The sequence below is a fragment of the Anomaloglossus baeobatrachus genome, chromosome 7 (genome assembly GCF_048569485.1).
Source record: "Anomaloglossus baeobatrachus isolate aAnoBae1 chromosome 7, aAnoBae1.hap1, whole genome shotgun sequence".
In the NCBI taxonomy this organism is placed as follows: Eukaryota; Metazoa; Chordata; class Amphibia; order Anura; family Aromobatidae; genus Anomaloglossus; species Anomaloglossus baeobatrachus.
Genome location: NC_134359.1, coordinates 184,787,891 through 184,812,492, shown reverse-complemented (window position 1 = coordinate 184,812,492; position 24,602 = coordinate 184,787,891). Strand labels below are relative to the sequence as shown.

At 43.9% G+C, this 24,602-nt stretch overlaps 1 protein-coding gene across 5 annotated transcripts in view; it reads right to left on the bottom strand.

The window, feature by feature from the left end:
* The window catches only part of HECW2 (HECT, C2 and WW domain containing E3 ubiquitin protein ligase 2), a 453,200-nt gene that overhangs the window by 128,703 nt on the left and 299,895 nt on the right, over positions 1–24,602 (bottom strand). For all 5 annotated transcript variants that reach the window (XM_075317832.1, XM_075317831.1, XM_075317833.1 and 2 more), the window contains 2 exons: positions 18,516–18,625; positions 9,832–9,956 (listed from right to left, as the gene is read on the bottom strand). In XM_075317832.1, coding sequence (XP_075173947.1) covers positions 9,832–9,956; positions 18,516–18,625 — 235 coding nt within the window. The remainder of the gene's footprint in view (positions 1–9,831; positions 9,957–18,515; positions 18,626–24,602) is intronic.

Genomic DNA, 24,602 nt, shown 5'->3' with positions numbered 1-24,602 from the left:
CCCGCTCTCCAGCCTCCGGTGCCCGTCCTTCCCAGGTTCCCTGGCCTCCGATCCCGGCGTCTGACGGCTTCCCAGGCCCTGGCCGGCTCCCCTGCGTCCTCCCCTCAGCTTCCTTCCCTGGCTTCTGGCACCCGGGCGGCGCGCATGCGCATTAGGGCGCGCGCGCGGTCACTGACCCTTTCTTAAAGGGCCAGCGTCCATTAACAGGAAATGAAGCTAAACAGGTACAGGGTATATAAGGGTTTATTGTCCAAGGGGGCGGGGCCTGATCTTCGTGTTTTCCAAGCTAGGAGTCAGGTCTCCTTGTGTCTCCTTGCCATACTCACGTATCTCTCTTCTAGAGCTGATCCTGCCTCGGCATCCGGTCCTGCTGAATCCCGAACCCCGCACGCTGTCCGTCTGCCATCTGACAGTCCGTACCATCTCGGATCCCTGCGGTGACCCGTCATCTCGCTCCAAAGGTTCCGGACCCCGCCTGACCTCATCTCGGCTTCCGAACCTGAGCTACGTCACCCGGACTACCATCTGTGACTCCGTGGTCCCAGGGACTTCTCCGTTACACTCACTTGCACGGACTGTTCTGCTGCCCATAGTGCTTCAGCTACCGGACTCCTTACCACCATCTTAGAGTTCGGACCAGTGGATCCACCTCCTGGGTCTGCCCGACCGCCTGGCCCTGACAACATATAATTTAGTGTATATGCACACAGTGTGTTTTACACTCTGAGGTTTCCACATAGTTTTTGAAGCAGAAAACGTTTCAGGAAAATGCAGCTATGTTTTTCCCGAAGTATCTGCTTTGTTTCTTCTTATTTTTAGTTGTTTTTTGAGGCGGTAAAATAGAGGTGAGTTCCAAGAGCTTGAGGAACGGACAGGTCCCTTGAAGGTGTTAACAGAAGTAGAAAGGACTGAATATATGCAAAGCAAGTCATTGCAAAGTATATGTTCACTCTTTTTAATATTTATTTAGCACTTTTTCATGTGGAAATCTCCCAGATTAAGACAATGTGTGTACATACGCTAATGTCTGATCCCACAGTCATACTCTCTTCTAAAGTCATCTTTCATGTAACTTGTTGCACTAGTCTTGGTTCATGAACCACATCAGAAAACATCGCCTGGATATTTTTGGATCTGGCTATAGATAACGAACCAGTGCACCATCAACTGTGTAGCAAAAAGTTCAAAAATGAAGGAACTATGGAAAAGAATGACTTTGGGATCAAAGTATAAAGACTTTGTAGTGGGTAACATTGAGACACATCTGCCCGCATAGGAGCTGTAGACACATACAGTGCATTGAAAAAAATATTCAAATCCCGTGAACTAGTCCACATTTTTTACGTTAGGCTAGGTTCACATTTCCGTTGTTTTGCATCAGTCACATGCGTTGCTTGACGCATGTGACTGATGCGTTGTACAACGGATGACAAAGAACAGAAACCATTGTCGGACTCCGTTGTGTGCGGGGGGCGCAACGCGAGGCGGGTGGAGCCGAGCGGGGCCGTGGTGCTGAGGACGTCAGTGCCGCGGGGACTGCAGGGCTGGGGACAAGTGAGTGTGTGTGAGTGTGTGTGAGTGTGTGTACACATGCGGAGTGCGGGAGGGGGCGGAGCCGAGTGGGGAAGTGTCGGCCTCCTTGCACACGTATCCAGGGTAAATATCGGGTAACTAAAAGCAAAGCACTTTTTGCTTGGTTACCCGATATTTATCTTGGATACCAGCGTATACCGCTTAGCGCTGGCTCCCTATACACGTAACCAGTGTAAATATCGGGTAACTAACCAAAGCGCATTGCTTGGTTACCCGATGTGTATCCTGGTTACGGGTGCAGGGAGCCAGAGAGAGCATGCGCAGCAAAATCCTACGGATTGCGCTGCTCAAAAAACGTTACAGGCTGCGTTGCTCCCGCCCGGCGGTCAGTTAAAAACCGACTGACCGCGACGCAGCGGATGCAACGCAGCATCATCAGTCGCAATCCGTCACTAATAGAAGTCTATGGGGAAAAACTGTATTCCTGCAAAATATTTTGCAGGATACCGTAATTCCTCAAGGCGATGGATTGTGACTGATGCAAAACAACGGAAGTGTGAACCTAGCCTTACACCCACAAATTTAACTTAGCTCAGTGAGATTGGATGGAGGTGTCTGTGAACAGCAATTTTCAAGTCTTGCACAAATTCTCAGTGAGATTTAGGTCTAGACTTTGACTGGGTCATTCACACATAAATATGCTTTGGTCTAAACCATTCCTTTGTAGCTATGGCAATATTTTTTGCTAGAAGGTGAACCTACGCTCCAGTGTCAAGTCTTTTGCAGCCTCTAAAAGGTTTTCCTATAGGATTGCTTTGTACAGTTAGGTCCAGAAATATTTGGACAGTGACACAATTTTCGCGAGTTGGGCTCTGCATGCCACCACATTGGATTTGAAATGAAACCTCTACAACAGAATTCAAGTGCAGATTGTAACGTTTAATTTGAAGGTTTGAACAAAAATATCTGATAGAAATTGTAGGAATTGTACACATTTCTTTACAAACACTCCACATTTTAGGAGGTCAAAAGTAATTGGACAAATAAACCAAACCCAAAAAAAAATTTTTATTTTCAATATTTTGTTGCGAATCCTTTTGAGGCAATCACTGCCTTAAGTCTGGAACCCATGGACATCACCAAACGCTGGGTTTCCTCCTTCTTAATGCTTTGCCAGGCCTTTACAGCCGTAGCCTTCAGGTCTTGCTTGTTTGTGGGTCTTTCCGTCTTAAGTCTGGATTTGAGCAAGTGAAATGCATGCTCAATTGGGTTAAGATCTGGTGATTGACTTGGCCATTGCATAATGTTCCACTTTTTTGCACTCATGAACTCCTGGGTAGCTTTGGCTGTATGCTTGGGGTCATTGTCCATCTGTACTATGAAGCGCCGTCCGATCAACTTTGCGGCATTTGGCTGAATCTGGGCTGAAAGTATATCCCGGTACACTTCAGAATTCATCCGGCTACTCTTGTCTGCTGTTATGTCATCAATAAACACAAGTGACCCAGTGCCATTGAAAGCCATGCATGCCCATGCCATCACGTTGCCTCCACCATGTTTTACAGAGGATGTGGTGTGCCTTGGATCATGTGCCGTTCCCTTTCTTCTCCAAACTTTTTTCTTCCCATCATTCTGGTACAGGTTGATCTTTCTCTCATCTGTCCATAGAATACTTTTCCAGAACTGAGCTGGCTTCATGAGGTGTTTTTCAGCAAATTTAACTCTGGCCTGTCTATTTTTGGAATTGATGAATGGTTTGCATCTAGATGTGAACCCTTTGTATTTACTTTCATGGAGTCTTCTCTTTACTGTTGACTTAGAGACAGATACACCTACTTCACTGAGAGTGTTCTGGACTTCAGTTGATGTTGTGAACGGGTTCTTCTTCACCAAAGAAAGTATGCGGCGATCATCCACCACTGTTGTCATCCGTGGACGCCCAGGCCTTTTTGAGTTCCCAAGCTCACCAGTCAATTCCTTTTTTCTCAGAATGTACCCGACTGTTGATTTTGCTACTCCAAGCATGTCTGCTATCTCTCTGATGGTTTTTTTCCTTTTTTTCAGCCTCAGGATGTTCTGCTTCACCTCAATTGAGAGTTCCTTAGACCGCATGTTGTCTGGTCACAGCAACAGCTTCCAAATGCAAAACCACACAGCTGTAATCAACCCCAGACCTTTTAACTACTTCATTGATTACAGGTTAACGAGGGAGACGCCTTCAGAGTTAATTGCAGCCCTTAGAGTCCCTTGTCCAATTACTTTTGGTCCCTTGAAAAAGAGGAGGCTATGCATTACAGAGCTATGATTCCTAAACCCTTTCTCCGATTTGGATGTGAAAACTCTCATATTGCAGCTGGGAGTGTGCACTTTCAGCCCATATTATATATATAATTGTATTTCTGAACATGTTTTTGTAAACAGCTAAAATAACAAAACTTGTGTCACTGTCCAAATATTTCTGGCCCTGACTGTATTTAGCTCCATCCATCTTTCCATCAACTCTGACCAGCTTTCCCATCCCTGCAGAAGAAAAGCATCCCCACAGAATGATGCTGCCACCACCAAGTGTGCTGGTGGGGATGGTGTTTTGAAGGTGATGTGCAGTATTAGTTTTCCACCTCAAACAGTCTGTAATGCCACATGCTACCCCCTTGCCTTACCCCAGCCCCCCACAGGCACGCCGACATATTCAAAAACGCAGCCATCCTCCTATCTCTCTTCCACATATAGTGGCTCCTGCCTCGGTCCTCTGCTCCTATGGCCTGCGCACGCTGCAAAGGTCTCTTAGCAACTCCCTTAGGGCCTGTGCTTACTTCTGATTCTTAAAAGGGCAGCGTGTACAAACTGGAAGTGTCTCCATCCTATTACTGGAAGGCATTAAGTATTTAAGGCACCCTCCTCCATTGGGAGGTACCTGAAAAACATTGTTTTTAGTTAGTCCTGTGCCTGATAGTTGTAAGGTCCCTGAACCCCAACCTGTCCTGTCAGCCTGAACCCGTACCTATCCTGTCTGTCTGAACCACAGCCTGACCTGCCAATCAGAACTCACACCTGTCAAATCTGCCTGAACCCCTGGCTGTCCTGCTTGCCAGCTTACCATTCCAGCTGTCCTATGAAACAACAAAAATGTATACAGCTCACCGTTGGATGTAGATCATTCATAAAACATAAATCATTCCATACAGAAGGCCAGACGGTGCACGGAAGACAAGAGAGGCTTAAGGTAATTGCAAAGAAAAAATCTGGCAACAAAACGTCTTTATTCCAGAACATTTTTTTCATAAAATCCCAACTTTATTCATACTAAGTAAAATCCAAAAAGGTGTATGAACATGAAGACGTGGTAAACACGTTTGAGAACTAAATATAATATATATATGCCATTAATACTAACATCATTTGTTACCCAATAGGTGTTGATTTTTATACCGCTATAATAGTTATCTAAGTGGATTCAAAGTTCTTGTTTTTGTACAAGGTATAATCTGGCAATAATAGAGGTTATAGTTGCATCGGTGGAGATAATATGTATACATTTGATTTTAACAGAAATCCTATGGGACCTAATGTTTAAAAAACCTAGATTTCAGCTTCCTTAACCCCTAATAAATTTATTGAATAATCCACTAAACCAAATTATTTGGAAAACCAGTAATATATATTCCTTGCTAAATAAAGAATATGAATTTGAAAAAAAGCTAATCCTAAATAATTGGGAGAAAGATTTGCACAAGGAATTGCCTATAAGTACATGGAAACAAGCTATGGAAACAACTTATGCAACTGCAACCTGTGCTTCTCTTCAAGAGACATATTATAAAGTGTATTCTAGATGGTACTATACCCCTCTAAAGTTGTGCAAGTTTTCTGCTGAAAACTCACCATGTTGGAGAGGTTGCGGGAAAAATTGATCCTTTATCCACATTTTCTGGGGATGTCCTTTACTTAAACCCTTATGAAAGGAAGTCAGAGACCTCTAAATGCAATTAACTACAAAAGATACAAGTAAAATATATCTTTGTACCGTGTTAGCCAGTAGAGATAAAAAAATTGTTTAAAAGAACAGAGAGTCCTCAGTGGTTGATACCTTTTAATGGCTAACTGAAAAGATGGTAATAATTGCAAGCTTTCGAGACTACTCAGGTCTCTTCATCAGGCATGGCATAACACAAAATCTGAAGAGTCACATATTTATACACAACAGGACTTAGAATAGTGCAGTAAAAAAAAAAAAAAAAAAAAGAACAAGTTATATGAAACAGAACTATCACTATGGCAGGGGGCAAACTGTTGTGGGGCCATAAATACTGCTGCAGTTCAGTGTGAAAGTTTTATTGTCCTCTTATAAGGGTCTGGCCCGGGCTGTGACACGCTCGGATGGTCAGAGGAGCACATCTTTTAACTGATGTAAAAAGACATGAATCCATGAGACACATTGATTCCTTCTCTGAATGTGTCAAAGGTCATCATAAGTTTGTACTCCCATAGTCTCCTATCTCTCTGGGACTTGAAGTTTCCTTTCAATACCAGCAATTTCATGTCCATGATGGTGTGGTCTGGGTTACATCAATGTTTGGCCACAGGTAGATCCATCCTTTTTTCTCTAATTGTGTGGCGGTGAGAATTCATCCTTGTCCTGAGCTGTTGTCCTGTCTCCTCTACATACAGATCCCCAGTACTTAATTAAGTACTTAATTATATGTACCAAATGTCCAACTGGGGATCTGTATGTAGGGGAGACAGGACAACAGCTCAGGACAAGGATGAATTCTCACCGCCACACAATTAGAGAAAAAAGGATGGATCTACCTGTGGCCAAACATTTTTGTAACCCAGACCACAGCATCATGGACATGAAATTGCTGGTATTGAAAGGAAACTTCAAGTCCCAGAGAGATAGGAGACTATGGGAGTACAAACTTATGATGACCTTTGACACATTCAGAGAAGGAATGAAGGTGTCTCATGGATTCATGTCTTTTTACATCAGTTAAAAGATGTGCTCCTCTGACCATCCGAGCGTGTCACAGCCCGGGCCAGACCCTTATCAAAGGAAAATAAAACTTTCACACTGAACTGCAGCAGTATTTATGGCCACAACAGTTTGCCCCCCTGCCATAGAGATAGTTCTGTTTCATATAACTTGTTCTTTTTTTTTTTTTTTTTTTTTTTACTGCACTATTCTAAGTCCTGTTGTGTATAAATATGTGACTCTTCAGATTTTGTGTTATATCATGCCTGATGAAGAGACCTGAGTAGTCTCGAAAGCTTGCAATTATTACCATCTTTTCAGTTAGCCATTAAAAGGTATCAATCACTGAGGACTCTCTGTTCTTTTAAACAATTTTTTTTTCTACAAAAGATATAAATCTTACTCCAGAATTGGTCATTCTTTCCATAGGGTTAGAAGAATACAAGAAAAAATACAGATACATTGTCTGACACATTTTCTTAGTTAGTAAGAATTTATTAGCAGCCAACTGGAGAGAAGAAAGAATACCATATATTTCAGAAGTTACGGACAGGGTTTCAGCTCATAATTTATATGAGTATAATATTGCGTTAAAAGAAAAAAACTATCAAAGATATAAAATAAGATGGTCTCTTTGGTCCCAGAAATACATGCCAAACCTTGTTTTGACTTAGTGTTCCTTGATATTCTCTAAATGATATAAATGTAATATGTTATTTCCGAATGTGTTTATTTACTGTGCTAAATAAATATAAGGGTTTAGAATCTTGCTTGACTTTGAAATGTAACAAATTGCCTCAACGTCTTCCTTCTTCCCTTTATATTCCCTAAGGGTGGTGTCGCACACAGCGACAACGACAACGACGTCGCTGCTACGTCACCATTTTCTGTGACGTTGCAGCCGTCGCCGGTCGTTGCTGAATGTCCAGCTCCATTTTTTGGTCATCGCTCTCCCGCTGTGACGCACACATCGCTGTGTGTGACAGCGAGAGAGCGACGAAATGAAGCGAGCAGGAGGCTGCATCTGGCAGCTGCGATAAGCTGTAACCAGGGTAAACATCGGGTAACCAAGGGAAGACCTTTCCCTGGTTACCCGATATTTACCTTCGTTACCAGCGTCCGCCGCTCTCACTGCCAGTGCCGGCTCCTGCTCTGTGCACATGTAGCTGCAGTACACATCGGGTAATTAACCCGATGTGTACTGTAGCTAGGAGTGCAGAGAGCCAGCGCTAAGCGCGGCTCCCTGCTCTCTGCACATGTAGCTGCAGTACACATCGGGTAGTTAACCCGATGTGTACTGTGGCTAGGAGTGCAGAGAGCCAGCGCTAAGCGCGGCTCCCTGCTCTCTGCACATGTAGAACAGCGACGCGTGTCGTTATGATCGCTGCTGCTTCTGCTGTGTTTGACAGCTAAGCAGCGATCATAACAGCGACTTACAAGGTCGCTGTTGCGTCACACAAAATGGTGACGTAACAGCGACGTCGCTGTCGCTATATGTGAACCCAGCTTAAGTCCTTCCATTCCCACCTCCCCTCCAATACCCCTTCCCCCATCCACTTTTAGCCTACCCTTTCTACCCTTCCTCTTCCCTTTCTTTGTTCTTTCAACAATATTTTTAAGAATGTATTTTAAATACTTCAATTACCCCCTCCCCTGTTATTGTAAACCCCTTAAAATTGAATAAAGTATAAAAAAAGCCTGTATCTCATTTTTACCAGTATGAATATGTATATAACAATGTTTCAATTTTTTTCTATCATGTATTGTGTTAACTCCAAGTTGAATGTGTCAGGTCACAGATACTGCCGATTCATCTAATTGAGTTTCTTCCTCCTACCAAATTTCCCCTCCTTTTTTGTGTTTTAAGCTCATTTTGTGTATGTATTTGTCATGGTTATGACTAAGGAAGGTTTACTTCTGAAACGCGTTAACTGCGTCTTCATGTTCATACACCTTTATGGATTTTGATTAGTATGAATAAAGTTAGGGATTTATGAAAAAAAAAAATCTTGAATAAGGACATTTTGTTGCCAGATTTTTTCTTTGCAATTACATTCCAGCTGTCATGTCTGAACCAGCCATCCTGTCAGTACCAGCTGTCCAGTTTGAACAAGTGTTTACCCTGCCTGTAATCCTGATCCAGTCCTGTCTGTTACCCTGAGCCTCGTACCTATGTCCATGACCCTTGAGGTCAGCTGCTGTAGTACCGGGGACTGCCCTGGAGTGGTAGCTGGTGTCTACCAGCAGCCAAACCCAACCTTACCATCAGTAGGCACAAAGTAAGCCCGTTCCATGGTGCTGTGAATCTACACCCACGAGCGTTACACAGTGTTTTGTATTTAGCACAAAAAATTCAAATTTTGTCTCATTTGAGCAGAGCACCTTTTTCCATGTGCTAGCTGTGTCACCTACATGGACTTTTGCAAACTGCAAATGGAACGTCTTATGGCTTGCTTTCAAAAAATTCTTTCTTCTTGCCACTGTGCCATAAAGGACAGATTTGTGGACTATATGATTAACAGTTGTCTTTGGACAGATTCTCCCACCTTAGTTGTGACTTTGGGCCTCTTGGCTGCTTCACTAATTAGTGCTCTCCTTGCTTGGGATCTCAGTTTAGGTGGATGGCCATGTCTTGGTAGGTTTGCAGTTGTGCCATATTCCATCCATTTTTGGATGATGCATTGAACAGTGCTCTGTGAGATGTTCCGAGATTGCGCTATTTTTCTTTTTTTTAACGCTAACCCTACTTTACTTTTCTGTACAACTTTTCCCTAACCTGTCTGATGTGTTCCTTACTTTTCATGATGCTGTTTGATTTGTAATGATCTCAAAGAAATCTCTGAGGCCTTCACAGAAAAGCTGTACTTAAACTGAGAATGAATTACACACAGATGGACTCAACTTACTGCTTAGGTAACTTCTGAAGCCAAGCGTTCACTCAGGATTTTATTTAGAGGTATCATACTACAGGGGGCTGAATATAAATTCACGTCTTATTTTTCACATTTATATTTTTAAAATATTAAGAAGACCATGTACCAGTTTCTTTACACTTCACAAATAATTGCTACTTTCTGTTGGTATTTCACATAAAATCCACATGCAATACATTAAGTTTGTGGGTGGTGGGTATGAATACTTTTTTAATACTGAGATATTTTCAATCAACACATCTTTCCAACTGTATTTTTTTTCTGTTATTTTACCAAAGTTTTGTGACAAACAAATGTTAAAATAAAAAAAAAACAAAACAAGTGACAGGTTCTGTAATAATCTATACAGCATTGCATCATCAAAGAAGTATACAAATAATGTTATCTACTTACAGGGTTTGAATGCAAAACTGTAAAGAACTCTGGACTAGTAAGAAATTTCACAGGAGGGGAATTAAGCAACAAACTAAGCCGGGACCTTGAGGTAGAATGAGGAAGTGCATTCTCCCTGCGAAAATCTGAAAAACACAACATGAAAGTATAGTTAGGGAACTATACATTCCAGTCACACCAAGCAAGGCTGCTGAGCAGGCAAGGCTTAAATTTAAGTGCTTGACTGCAAGGTAAGTGTATAGCATAGTTGGGCATAATATCATAGTTGTGATAACTGTGTAGCTGTTTAAATTGTTTAGGGTATTATCTTTCTGTGCTATCTCGGTTACTGGAAAAAAAAGAAAAGCGGGAGGTCTTGTGATTTGTGTCAGGTGATTCATTGTGTTTGCTTTCCTAGCTGGTTACTGAACTATAAATTCTGGTCACATCAAGCGAGGCTGCAATATAAGTGCTGGCTGCATGCAATATAAGTATATAGCATAGTTTGACATAATATAGTTTGACACAAGTGAAAAGCTTGGTGTTACGTTCTAGTTTTCCATATTTTTTTATCCGTAATGTTTATCCCCATTTAGTATGTGCTCCATGGAAAATGCTACCAAGTGTGCGTCTTGTGAGATGTATGCATGCCTTGAACAGCCGTTCAAGGGTGAATATGTCTGCATTCAATGTCCGTGTGTTACATATTTGGAAGTCCAGATAATGAATCTAAATATGTAGCTTGAAGACACTGGAGGGCGAAGCAAGCCTCGTCTTTTTAGGGGTGGTACATCGAGAGCCCGTCTTCATAAAATGGAAACCTTGACAGCTGAAGATACAGGTAGGACTGCAAAATCTCTTAAGATCTGGAGCCCTTGGATCTTGTTTCTGGACTCCCTGAATTTAAATTATTATTTAACACAGCATAAGGTAGTGAAACAGGTTGCTCTCTTTTCTTACACTTGCCACCCTTCCCTCTTTCTTTTTCTCTCTTTTTTCTTTTCCCTTATACCGGGGTCATTGGAGGCCAAGGGATGAGTCTCTTTATCCTGCTCTCCTTAACATTCCTCCCTTTTTCCTTGCCTATTTGCCCTCTTCCTATTTCCTTTTCACTCTCATATCCATTTCTACCTTTTCCATTTCTCCTCTGATTGCTTTCCATCATAATCCAAGTTAATGGAATGAAAATCTTATCTCTAACTCTAATTTATCTGTAATACCATACACAGGAAAACCAATTGCTTCAATAATTTGTATCACTATTCTGAAATCCTGTTACACACAAAGTTTATTGTGCATGTGGAAATAAGTGTGTTTACAAGTTGTCTTAATTAACTAATAAAAATTAGATTAACCATAAATATGCAGCTTTCAACACTCAGGAGCATTGCAAACCTGGAGAGGAGTTTAGAGCTCCCTGAGCATGCCCAGGCTGGGGCCAGTAATATGGGGGAAAATGGAGGTGGAGAAGGTCAGGACCCAGAGGTAGTTAGCTGATAACAATTAGAGAAGGGGTCAAGGGAAAAGTGTCAAGTAGCCTAGTCCTGATCTGGCACAACCTAGTAAATATGCCTGTTTTTCTGATATTAGGAATGAAGGGCCAGGACAGGATCACTACAGCAGGACGTTGCTCCTAGCAACCAGGAAAATGACTGTTATAGGAAGGAGGGAAATAGGAGTGCAGCAAAGGCCAGACAGATGTTGGTGGTAGAGGACTCTATAATTAGGCGGACAGACAGGGTCATCTATCGCCAAGACTGTGAATGCCGAACAGTGTGTTGTCTGCCAGGTGCTCGGGTTCAGCATATTGCGTATCGGATAGACAGATTGCTGGGTGGGGCTTGAGAAAACCCAGCGGTCATGGTGCACATTGGTACTAGAGGGAGGAGAAAGGTCCTTAACCCCTTCACCCCCGGCCACTAAAACACCCTAATGACCGGGCCATTTTTTGCAATTCTGACCAGTGTCACTTTGACAGGTTATAACTCTGGAACACTTCAACGGATCCTGGCGATTCTGACATTGTTTTTTCGTGACATATTGTACTTCATGTCAGTTGTAAATTTAGGCCGATAATTTTTGCGTTTATTTGTGAAAATTTAGAAAATTGTGCGAAAATTTTGAAAATTTTGCAATTTTCAAACTTTGAAAATTTATGCCCATAAATCTGAGAGATATGTCACACAAAATAGTTACTAAATAACATTTCCCACTTGTCTACTTTACATCAGCGCAATTTTTGAAAGAAATTTTTTTTTCGTTAGGAAGTTAGAAGGGGTCAAAGTTCATCAGCAATTTCTAATTTTTCCAACAAAATTTACAAAATAATTTTTTTTAGGGACCACATCACATTTGAAGCGACTTTGAGAGGCCGAGGTGACAGAAAATACCCAAAAGTGACCCCATTCTAAAAACTACACCCCTCACACTGCTCAAAACCACATCCAAGAGGTTTATTAACCCTTTAGGTGCTTCACAGGAACCAAAGCAATGTGGAAGGAAAAAATGAAAATTTTACTTTTTAACACAAAAATGTTACTTTAGCCATAAAATTTTCATTTTTAGAAGGGAGAAAAGAGAAAGTGCACCATACAATTTATTGTGCATTTTCTCCTGAGTACGCTGATACCCCATATGGGGTAAAAATCAATTGTTTGGGTGCACCTCATATGTGGTGGAAATCAAATGTTTGGGCACACGGCAGAGCTCGAAAGGGAAGGAGCGCCATTTGAATTTTTGAACGCAAAATTAGCTGCACTCATTAGCGGACGCCATGTCAGGTTTGAAGACCCCCTGAGGTGCCTAAACAATGGAGCTCCCCCACAAGTGACCCCATTTTGGAAACTAGAGCCCTCAAATAATTTTTCTAGATGTTTGGTGAGCACTTTGAACACCTGGGGGCTTCACAGAAATTTATAACGTTGAGCCGTGAAAAGAAAAAAATTTTTTTTTACCACAAAACTGTTGCTTCAACTAGGTAGCTTTTTTTTTCACAAGGGTATCAGGAAAAATTGCACCATAAAACGTATTGTGCAATTTCTCCTGAGTACGCAGATACCTCACATGTGGTGGAAAGTAATTGTTGGGCGCATGGCGTGGCTCAGAAGAGAAGGGCACCATTTGACAGCAAAATTGGTTGGAATCATTAGCGGACGCCATGTCACGTTTTTAGACCCCCCCTATGGTGCCTAAACAGTGGAGCTCCCTCACAAATTACCCCATTTTGGAACTAGACCCCTCAAGGAATTTATCTAGATGTTTAGTGAGCCCCTTGTACCCCCAGGGGCTCCACTGAAAGTTGATAACGTTGAACCGTGAAAATTATTTTTTTTTTTTATTTTTTTTTTAAATTTTTGCAGCAACAAGGTAGCTTTTTTTTTTTCTTTTTACAACAGTATCAGGAAAAAATGCACCATAAAACGTATTGTGCAATTTTTCCCGAGTACGCAGATACCTCATATGTGTTGGAAATCAATTGTTTGGGCGCATGGCGGGGCTCAGAAGACAAGGAACGCCATTTGACTTTTCAAACGCACAGACGCAGTGCACCGATCGGCCGCTGCAGGAAGCACGGTCGGATGAGATACAAAAAGCGCTGGGGATACGGAAAAAAAAAAAAAGTCACGCCAAAAATTGAGCAGGGATGTTGATCCGCGCTCAGCGGGACGCACGGACAGATGCAATACTTTTTTTTCCGTATCCCCGACGCTTTTTGTATCGTATCCGTCCGTGCGTCCCGCTGAGCGCTGATCAGGGATGCACATAACGGATCGGCATCCCTGCTCAATTTTTGGGGTGACTTTTTTTTCCGTATCCCCGACGCTTATTGTATCGCATCCGTCCGTGCGTCCCGCCGAGCGCTGATCAGGGATGCACATAACGGATCGGCATCCCTGCTCAATTTTTGGCGTGACTTTTTTTTCCGTATCCCCAATGCTTTTTGTCACGCCAAAAATTGAGCAGGGATGCCGATCCGTTATGTGCATCCCTGATCAGCGCTCGGCGGGACGCACAGACTGATGCGATACAAAAAGCGTCAGGGATACGGGAAAAAAAGTCCCGGCGGGACGCACGGACGCATGAGGTGTAAAAATAGACAGGGGATAGAGGAAAAAAAAAGAAAAAAAAGTTATACTCACAGTACCCAGAGGATTAGCAGGAGAACAGCTTTACAGCAGCAGCCAGCAGGCAGGAAGTTGGACAGCTCAGCAGAAGACCCAGGAAGAAGGACCCAGCGATGGAGGCAGATGTGATCGGCCGGTGAAGACAGGTAAGAGGACGTCGGGGGGACAGCAGAGGGGGAGGGGGACAGCAGAGGGGGAGAGCAGAGGAGGAGGGAGATACCGGAGGAGCTGCAGAATAGAGATCACGGGGGAGGCCGGCAGATTGGGATGTCGGGGGGCAGATCGGGATGTCGGAGGGCAGATCGGGATGTCGGAGGGCAGATCGGGATGTCGGGGGGGCAGATCGGGATGTCGGGAGGGCAGATCAGGATGTCGGGAGGGCAGATCGGGATGTCGGGGGGGCAGATCGGGATGTCGGAGGGGCAGATCGGGATGTCGGAGGGCAGATCGGGATGTCGGAGGGCAGATCGGGATGTCGGGGGGGCAGATCGGGATGTCGGGAGGGCAGATCAGGATGTCGGGAGGGCAGATCGGGATGTCGGGGGGGCAGATCGGGATGTCGGGGGGCAGATCGCAGGGGGGCACGGGCAGGGGCCATTACGGGAGCGCGCAGGAGCAATCACAGAAGCGCGCAGGGGCTGCAAGGTGAGCACAATACTCACCGCTCCTGCTCCGTGACAGCAGCGGCAGCAGCAGCGGTGGCGTGGTACCACTAGTACCAGCCAGTGCTGCACGCTGCAGACATGTTGGGGGAGGGTCCCCAGACCAGCACAGGCCTGGGGAGGGCGGCCACCAGCAAATCAAACCGCCCCACTGCACACTGATTGGAGCGATTGCGCGTCATAGCACGATCGCTCCAATCAGTGCTGCAGGGGCTGGGGGCGGCATGTTTGAGATCCACCTATGATCTGCTGTACCTGCTACGGCGTCTCATAGCTGGATCTCACAGTATCGCACTATTTCCGGCATTATTTTACCGAAATCAGTGCGAAAGATGTGGTTGGCGGTTCAGATTTGAACAGCCAATCACATCGATCGTCGATGGGGGGTGGCGATGCCACCCCCCCTGGGGTGAAGCAAAGGTCCCCTGCTGTAAGAAACAGCAGGGGACATCATTTGAAAGCCGTTGCTATGGCCACGGCAATCAAATGAACTTTAGGCAGTAAAATTACGTCCCTGGTCGTTAAGTCACGTTAAAATAGGACGTAATTTTACTGCCCGCCGTCGTGAAGGGGTTAAAATAATTACAGGGAACTAGGAGAGAAGCTGAAGTCCAGGACCTCCAAGGTGGTGTTTTCAGAAATACTACCGATGCCACGAGCGTCACTAGAAAGACAGCGGGAGCTTAGGAAGATAAATTCGTGGCTTGGAAATTGGTGCAGGAGGGAGGGGTTTTGTTTATGTATATTTATCATATCTAACTTAAGACCTGTGCTCAATGACGACATTGGGGGAAGCTGTGATAATGTAGAGTCAGTATGGGAAAATGAACACGGGGAGGGGAATAATAGAGAGCTGCTAGGTAGAGTTTGCTATAAGCCTCCTAACATACCTGAACAGGTAGAGGATGAAATGCTGCAACAAATTGAAAAAGCAACAAATAATAATCAGGTCTTTATTATGGGGGATTTCAACTATCCAGACATTCAGTGGACAGAATCTTCGGGCTGTGCTAAAATCTCTCGCTTCTGAGCCCCACAGTGTGCTTAAACCATATTTAGCATCCACATGTTTCGCACTTCTGTAGTGATGAGAGCCCACTTACATTAAGGGTTGCGTGTCTCCACAAGGTGTGCACACAGTGTGGATACTACTTTGTACTTGGGCACTATAATGGCAGATTTGCAATTTTCACTCAGCTACACCCACGAAGTCAAAATCATCCCTACACTTGTAGAAAAATTCTCAGAGGAGTGTACTTTACAAAATGGGGTCACTTGGGGGGATTTTGATCCTTGTGGCTAAGCAACAATGTACCCGCCACATATGGGGTATTGCCACATTCAGCAGAAATGCTGTGAAAAATATTGGTGCCATTTTTACCAATCTTCCCAATGTGAAAATGTAAAATCTGGGGTTAAAATTAAATTTTTGTGCTAAAAATATTATTATTTCTTTCACCACCCAATGGTATAAAATTCTGTGATACACCTGTGGCGTCAATATGATCACTGCACCCCTGGATGAATTAATTGAGAAGTGTAGTTTGTAAAGTAAGGTCACTTATGGGGGGGTCTGCTTTTCTGGCATGTCGGTGGCTCTGCCAATGTGACATGGCTCAAAACCATTCCAGCACAATCTGCACTCCAATATGGCACTCCTTCCTTTCTAAGTTTTGCAGGGTATCTCAAAAGTAGTTTTCAGCCACATATTGGGTATTGGTGCATCTGCGTACTCAGGAGAATTTGCACAACAAATTATAAAATCCATTTTCTTTTGTTACTCTTGTGAAAATGAAAAATTTGGGGCTAAAGCAACATTTTTGTGGGAAAATTTAAATGTTAATATTTTTTTCTTTCCACATTGCTTTAATTTCTGTGAAGCACCTAAATAATTAATAAACTTCTTGAATGTGGTTTTGAGCAGTTTGAGGGGTGCAGTTATTAAAATGGTGTCACTTTTGGGTATTTTTGTCACATAGGCCCCTCGAAGTCACTTTAAATGTGATGTGGACCCTAAAGAAATGAGTTTTCTAAATTTAGATGGAAAAATGAAGAAGATGCTGAGAAACTTTTAACCCTCTTTGAACATCCTAAAAAAAGGATGTTTCAAAAATGATGGTGATGTAAATAAAGGAGACATGTGGGGAATGGTATTCATTTTCAAATTCTCACTGATTTCTCTCTCTCTCTCTCCCTCTCCCCTCTCCCTCACTCTCATCCCGGATTCTGCTCCTCATTGACATATAGGGGGCCGGATTCCGGATCGGATCCAGACTTCCTTATCAACCCGCCGCTGATCCGCCGGACCCGGATTATTAGCAATCCGCTCAACTCTAATGATGAAGCGTTCCAGACTTATTGCCACATAAAGTGACAATGGTCAGAGTTAAAAAAATTGGCCTGGTCATGAAGGTGAAAACAGGCTGGGGGATGAAGGGTTAATGGGTTTTATTCCTAAGGTCTTTGAGGGATTAGGCTCTAAGGTGGAGACTGGCATGCAGCCAAAACTCTATCCACTGCAATGGGCAATGGCCACATAGTTTTATTTTACAATTGTGCGGCCATTGGTGGGTGGAGGTTTGGCTGGACAGCTAGCTGCAACATGTGACTATCTGCAATTTATAATATCATTTTTAAGTTTGCAACTTAAAAACCAGACACATTGAAGTGGTAAGTGTGAACCCTGCTTATCTTGGGCTTTTATTTTTCAGAGGCAATGTGAGTCTAATTTTCAGCATCACTTAGAATATTTGCAACATATCTGAGCACGGTGGCTCAGTGGTTAGCACTGTTGCTTTGAATATCTCCAAAGGCAACATGTGCATGGAATCTGTATGTCCTCCTTGTGTTTGCATGGGTTTCCTCTGGGTTCTCAGATTTCCTCCCACACTACAAAGACCGATAGGGAACGTAGATTGTAAGCTCCAATGGGGACAGTGTTGATGATGTCTCTAAAGTGCTGTGAAATTTGTTGGTCTCATGTAAGACCCATGGAAGTGAAAGGGTTAAACGTTATGATATTTTACATGTAATCATCATTTTATTTTTTTTCTATTAACAGTACAGAAGGTGATTAGGAACGTTTTACTCCATTGTTCTACAGAATAGTGATCGTTTTTGCCCACCTATTAGTCTGACTCCTCTTTACTTCCCCTCTCTGCTTCAAACTCTAATGACTCTATACATTCACTGGTAAAGTCTATCCTCACAGAGGTAGAGATAAAGATGGCTTATTAGCTCTGAGTGATCAGGTTACAGTTGTTGCCCATAGAAGTATATAGCGTGGGAGAGAAAGGAACTTCTCCAAAGGGAGTGGAGCTCAGAGACAGAAAGGCTTCTGCTGTCTCTTCCCAGTGCTAGATTGATAGGCAAACTGTACAATACTGTATTAGTATGTCCGCCATGCTGCTGCTAAAGGGAATCTGTCAGTGGGTTTTTGCTATGTAATCTGAGAGCAGCATAATATAGGAGATAATTTCTTAATTACACTTACTACAGCAATGTATTACTTGCTAGGCTGTGTGTTGCCATTTCCAAAAAACTAGTGTTTTATCAGCAGGAGATTATCATTAGAGGACAACTTGCCATGTGCAAGGTAGTCCAACCACAGCACCAGCACTGATTATCAGCTCTCGTTCACTATACAATGTACACAAAAAGGGTTATACACAGATCAACAACTGAGCTCTGCTCAATCTACAGCAGAGATAAGTGCGACTATGATAACTGCTGCACCCAGTATACTAAGTGATACATCGCTGGAATCAGGGTCTCTGTCCCTTCCGCCCTGCTGTTTTCAGATTACAAAGCAAAAACATGGTGACAGATTCATTTTAGTATTCATTTGTATAAGATTCTACTGTGTTTTCAGAGTTTGTAAGATTTAATAATAAGATTTTTTACCAATTCTCTTACAGACCTGCATTTGAATGATGATAATCAACATCCTCCCCTGCTACTGCCCCCTCAACTGGATGTGGCACTTCATCTGGTTGATCATTAGTCATTGTTCGTCGGATACTTTGATACCTGACATTGTAAAAACAAATGAAAGGAAAAATGATTTAGCTACACATACGGATGGACTGCCAATACTGACATTGTCATTTCATTATTATAAATCATTATAGTATACTAGAAGGTGGCCCGATTCTACGCATCGGGTATTCTAGAATTTACGTATTGTGTAGTTAATGTATGATTTTTGTTATATATATATATATATATATATATATAGATGTTGTTGTCTGTAGTTACCAAGTGTTTGTGTAGGGGCTGTACATGTTCTGGGTGTTGTCTGGGTGTGGCGGGGGGTGAGAGCGGTGTTGTTTGTGTGTTGCGTTGTGTGTCGTTATTTGTGGAGCGCTGTGTGTCTGTATTGTTGTGTATGTGTGTTGCGCGATTTGGGTGGGTGTGGGATGTGTGTGTGTGTTTTGGGGGGAGGTATGTTTTGTGCAATGTGTGTGTTGTGCGGTATGTGCGTATATTTGTGTGTGCCGCGGTGTTTGTGTGTTGGGTGTTGTGTGTGTGCGGCGTTGTCTGTGTGTGTGGGTGTCTGTGTAGGGCAGTGTTTGTGGTTCCCAGTGTGTGTGTGGTGTGTTGTGCAGTGCGTGTGTGGCAGTGTGTGTGTGTGTGTTTTGGGGGGAGGTGTGCACCCCCCATCGTGCTCCATCCCCCATGCTGCGCACCCCCCATCGTGCTCCATCCCCCATGCTGCGCACCCCCCATCGTGCTCCATCCCCCATGCTGCGCACCCCCCATCGTGCTCCATCCCCACTCCCCATTGTGCTCCATCCCCCATGCTGCGCATTCCCCATCGTGCTCCATCCCTCATGCTGCGCACTCCCAAACGTGCTCCATCCCCCATGCTGCGCACTCCCCATCGTGCTCTATCCCCCATGCTGCGCACTCCCCATCGTGCTCTATCCCCCAAGCTGCGCACTCCCAAACGTGCTCCATCCCCCATGCTGCGCACCCCCCATCGTGCTCCATCCCCCATGCTGCGCACCCCCCATCGTGCTCCATCCCCCATGCTGCGCACTCCCCATTGTGCTCCATCCCCCATGCTGCGCATTCCCCATCGTGCTCCATCCCCCATGCTGCGCACTCCCAAACGTGCTCCATCCCCCATGCTGCGCACTCCCCATCATGCTCTATCCCCCATGCTGCGCACTCCCAAACGTGCTCCATCACCCATGCTGCGCACTCCCCATCGTGCTCCATCCGCGCACCTTCCATCGTGCTCCATCCCCCATGCTGCACACTCCCAATCGTGCTCCATCCCCCATGCTGCGCACCCCCCATCGTGCTCCATCCCCCATGCTGCGCACTCCCCATCGTGCTCCATCCCCCATGCTGCGCACTCCCCATCGTGCTCCATCCCCCATGCTGCGCACCCCCCATTGTGCTCCATCCCCCATGCTGCGCACCCCCCATCGTGCTCCACAGTCACACATCAGAGAGTATACATGCACACATCTGATCGCATACACTCACACACACCCCACTTCTCCCTGTGCCAACCGGTGGGCGGTCCCAGCAGCTGTGCTGCACGCCGTGCTCCTCTGCCGACACTCACAGATCCGATCGCATACACTCACACACACACACTCACACATCAGAACACACTCACACACATCCGATCGCATACACTCACACACACTCACTGACGATATTGCACATACGCGCTGCCACAATCACAACATCCGGAGATACCACATGCTTCCGGCCATGTGATCCTCCGGCAGGTCCTGGAAGGTCACTGCACAGTATCGCCGCCGAGAAGCAAGCGATATCACGGGATGTTGTGAGTATGTGGATGCGATCTGATGTGTGTGTGAGGTGTGTGTGAGAGTGAGTGTGATCTGATGTGTGTGTGTGTGTGTGTCTGTTCTTATGTGTGTGCGTGTGTGTGTATTCCGCCGCTGCAGGACCTTGATGCGCTCACCACGAGGCGAGAGGCCATTCCGTGTGGGGGGCGGAGCCTGGGCGAGCGGCCAATCCGTGCGGGGGGCGGAGCCGAGGCGAGCGGCCAATTCGTGCGGGGGGAGGAGCCGAGGCGAGCGGCCAATCCGTGAGGCCGAGCGGCCAATCCGTGCGGGGGGGCGGGGCCATGGCGAGCCCAGCGGCCAAGCCGCTGTTTGTCACCGTAAGGACATGGCCAATCCGTGCGGGGGGGCGGACCCAAGGCGAGGCGAGCGGCCAATCCGTGCGCGGGGGAGGAGCCGAGGCGAGGCAATCCGCTGTTTGTCACCGTAAGGACATGTCACGGTAAGGACACAATTTTGGAGCAAGACAGACAGACAGACAGACAGAATAAGGCAATTTTATATATAGATTAAAAGGGTTTTTAGTTTTTTTCCCTCAGGCACAGTTTGTAATATATATTCTGTAGTGACCCTCCCTGGCTCCAATGTGAGTCTCTGCCACTGCTCTAGGTATCTGATATTGTCTGTAGCGCTGACATCATGTCGACAGTGCTGCAGCCAGTCATTGAGCTCAACGGTACTGCTCAAGTTGATGGCACAAGTCGCTCAAAGCCACAGACCTCACCAATTGCCATCAGCGCAGCAGACAATAACACTGGGACAAAGGACAAGCGGCAGAGACTCTACATTGGACCCATGGAGGGTGATAGGACCCGACGACTGGAGTTATCTGAAATGTCTGAAAACATGATAGGCAGGTCCTCCTCACACGTCTACATGCCTATAAAGATAATGCAGTTCAAAAGAAAGAGATAAGCATAGGAGGTGATAATATTCCTATAAAAAAATAAATACATCACTACGTCACTGACCACGCTGTATAATTATCAAACTTGGTGCCCCAGGATTGATAGAGGCTGAAAAAAGTTTGAATAGATTTATATACTGTCAACTCTCTGACTTTCTGTATGCTACATCCATGGATATTTTTTTGACGTTACATTATTTGAAACTATATGTGCACAATTATCTCATCCTTCCCATTCAGTGTTGCTATTCTACGGGCTGATTCTAAGAGATAGGGTAACTGTGTTCTGATCAGTAGATAAAAGATGGTACTCATACAATATGGTGGATCTATGAAAAAATTGTTCCCTTTTGGTCAGCTTTTACTGATCTTTATAATGTTTGTTCACGTTATGTCCACTGGTCTCTGGTGATGGCTCTATTATCCCTTATACCAGGCTAAATTCTCTTCTTTGAAAAAAGTTTGAATGCATTTCTTCACACAAGCTGCTAGTTTAGTTATCTCAGAAGACTTTTCAGGTTCCCTGTCTTGAGGAGTGGCTAAATACTGTACTTTCCTGCATATTTCTAGTAATGGAATAGTCAAGTCGCCTGGGACCATGATAGAAGAGAACAATTCTTCAGAACATAGAGCTTTCTGTTTATGGAATCTGAAGAATTCCTATTTTGGCTAGACAAATAGCCTCTTCAGAAGGAAGAGGATTTGATCTCTAGCGCCACCTATTAAATGTAGCAATCCTTAAGGTCAATATCAACCTTTTAACAAGCCTTGCCACAAAACTGAGAATAAGAAGCCAAACCACATGTTTTGGGGTGATGCTTCTCTTCAGTGCAAAGCAGGAGATCTGATTTGGCTAAATAGAGGCCTCTGATTGTGGGTCTAATTGGAAAATGCTTCTAAGTGTGGAGAGTGACATGCCTGACATACCAGTGTAAGGAGACTTATAGGCCATGCAATGCTCCTTTGGGAAATTAAATATGCAAATAGCCACTTCAGAAGGTTAGATAACCAAACCAATTCAAAACTAAGTAGGGACAACATTTTTATAAATACATCAATACCAAAAGGAAAAAAAGGGATGGTATTGGCCCCATAAAAGATAATAGGATAATTATGGAGGACAAAGCAAAGGCTGAGATATTAAACAGGCACTTTTCATCCTTGTTCGCTAAGGAACTGACTGTTCCAGGAGTCATTCAACAATGCAAAAATCAAAGTCCTCCCGACCGATATAACTAATTTACCACAAGAAGAAGTACACCTGTGAGTAAACTAAACATTGACAAATGGCATTCATCAACGGATATGGAGGGAATTGAGCTTAGTAATTGACAGTCCGCTGTATCTTATTTTCTTAGACTCTCTTGTAACAGAGTTGGTACTTCAGAATTGGAGAATGTCTGACATGCTACTGATAGTTAAGAAAGGCAAGACGGTGGATCAAATCAACGACCGTCTGGTAATTCTGACATCAGTGGTGTGCAAGGTTTTTGAGGGCATTTTAAGAGATGACATGCAACGATATATTAGAGAGAATAATATACTAATTGATACCCAGCATGGATTCATGATAGATAAGTTGTGTCTAACCAACATGTTGGATTTCTATGAGGAGGTAAGTGCAAATCTGGAAATAGGTAATGCAGCTGATGTGATTTATTTGGACTTTGCAAAGGCATTTGATACTGTACCACATAACAGTTTTGTAATTAAGCTCCAGAAGCAAAGACTAGGGGAAACTATAAGCAGATGGCTAAGGAATTGGCGAAAAGATAGGAAACAAAGAGTAGTCATAAATGGTACATTCTCTAAATGGGCTATAGTCAGCAGTGGGGTTCCGCAGGGATCAGTGCTAGGACCGATTCTTTTTAATCTCTTTATTAATGACCTTGTGGATGGGATTGATAGTAAAGTGTCATTCTTTGCTGATGACACCAAACTAGGTAGGATATTAAAAACTGACCTTGATAGTACAATATTACAAAAAGATCTGGATAAGATGTCAGAATGGGCAGATACTTGGCAAATGAGATTTAACGTTGATAAATGTAAAGTATTGCACCTAGGACGGAGTAATCTTATAGCTGTGTATACATTAAATGGAAGTAAACTTGGGACTACAGAACAGGAGAAGGACTTGGGTATTCTTATTACAAATAAGCTGAGCAGCAGCACTCAATGTCAGGCAGCAGCTGCTAAAGCAAACAAGATTTTAGAGTGTATAAAAAGAGAGATTAGATCCCGTGATCCCAACGTATTGTTACCGCTCTATAAATCACTTGTAAGGCCACATCTGGAATATGGGATCCAGTTTTGGGCTCCACATTTTAAAAAGGACATTCAGAAGTTACAGTCAGTTCAAAGGCGGGCAACTAGACTAGTACAAGGAATGGAGGTCTCCCATATGATGAGCAGATGAAAAAGTTGGATTTGTTTAGCTTAGTCTCAGAGGAGATCATTTACATGTATAAACACATGTGTGGTGAATATAAAGGACTGGCACATGACTTATTAATTCCAAAGTCAATACTAAGGACCAAGGGGCATTCACTGCAAGTGGAAGAAAAGCGATTCCGGCAGCTAAATAGGAAAGGGTTCTTTACAGTTAGAGTAGTCATTGTGGAATGCCGACCACAAGAGGTAGTAATAGCAGACTCTATAACAGCTTTTAAAAAAGGGCTGGATGATTTCCTCAGTGCACAAAACATTGTTGGTTATAAATGACTTAGTGACCAAATGTAGAACTGGTAGAGGAAGGTTGAACTAGATGGACCTAGGTCTTTTTTCAACCTATGTAGCTATGTAACCAAGACCTACTCTCCTTTACACCTTTTCTTCTTTCCTTTTTTTTTTCTTCCTTCCTTCTCAATTTCTTTCTTTTTTATTAATATTTTAATACTTCGTTTTATTAAAAAAATACGAGCACAATGTTAGTCATCCTGCTTGACTTGTTGATTTAGATACTGTTTGGATCTCTAGTATGTGTCTTTTATGATGTTGCTTAATAAAGATAATTGAACCATAAAGCTGTGCTGTTCCAGCTCCATGCACTGTTTACATCTGTACACTGCTGGTTCTAAATACAGCTAATCGGTCGAGGTGTCGTTTCCTTACCAATCTGCTATTGATGACCCATCCTAACCAAAAGGCCATCGATATCTAAGTAATGGAAAATCCTCTTAATGTAAAATGTTGATCCATGGATCTGTCCAATTGCCAGTAAGGATCTGGGAATAAGTTCTTTAACATTATAGCAAATTGGTTGACGTTA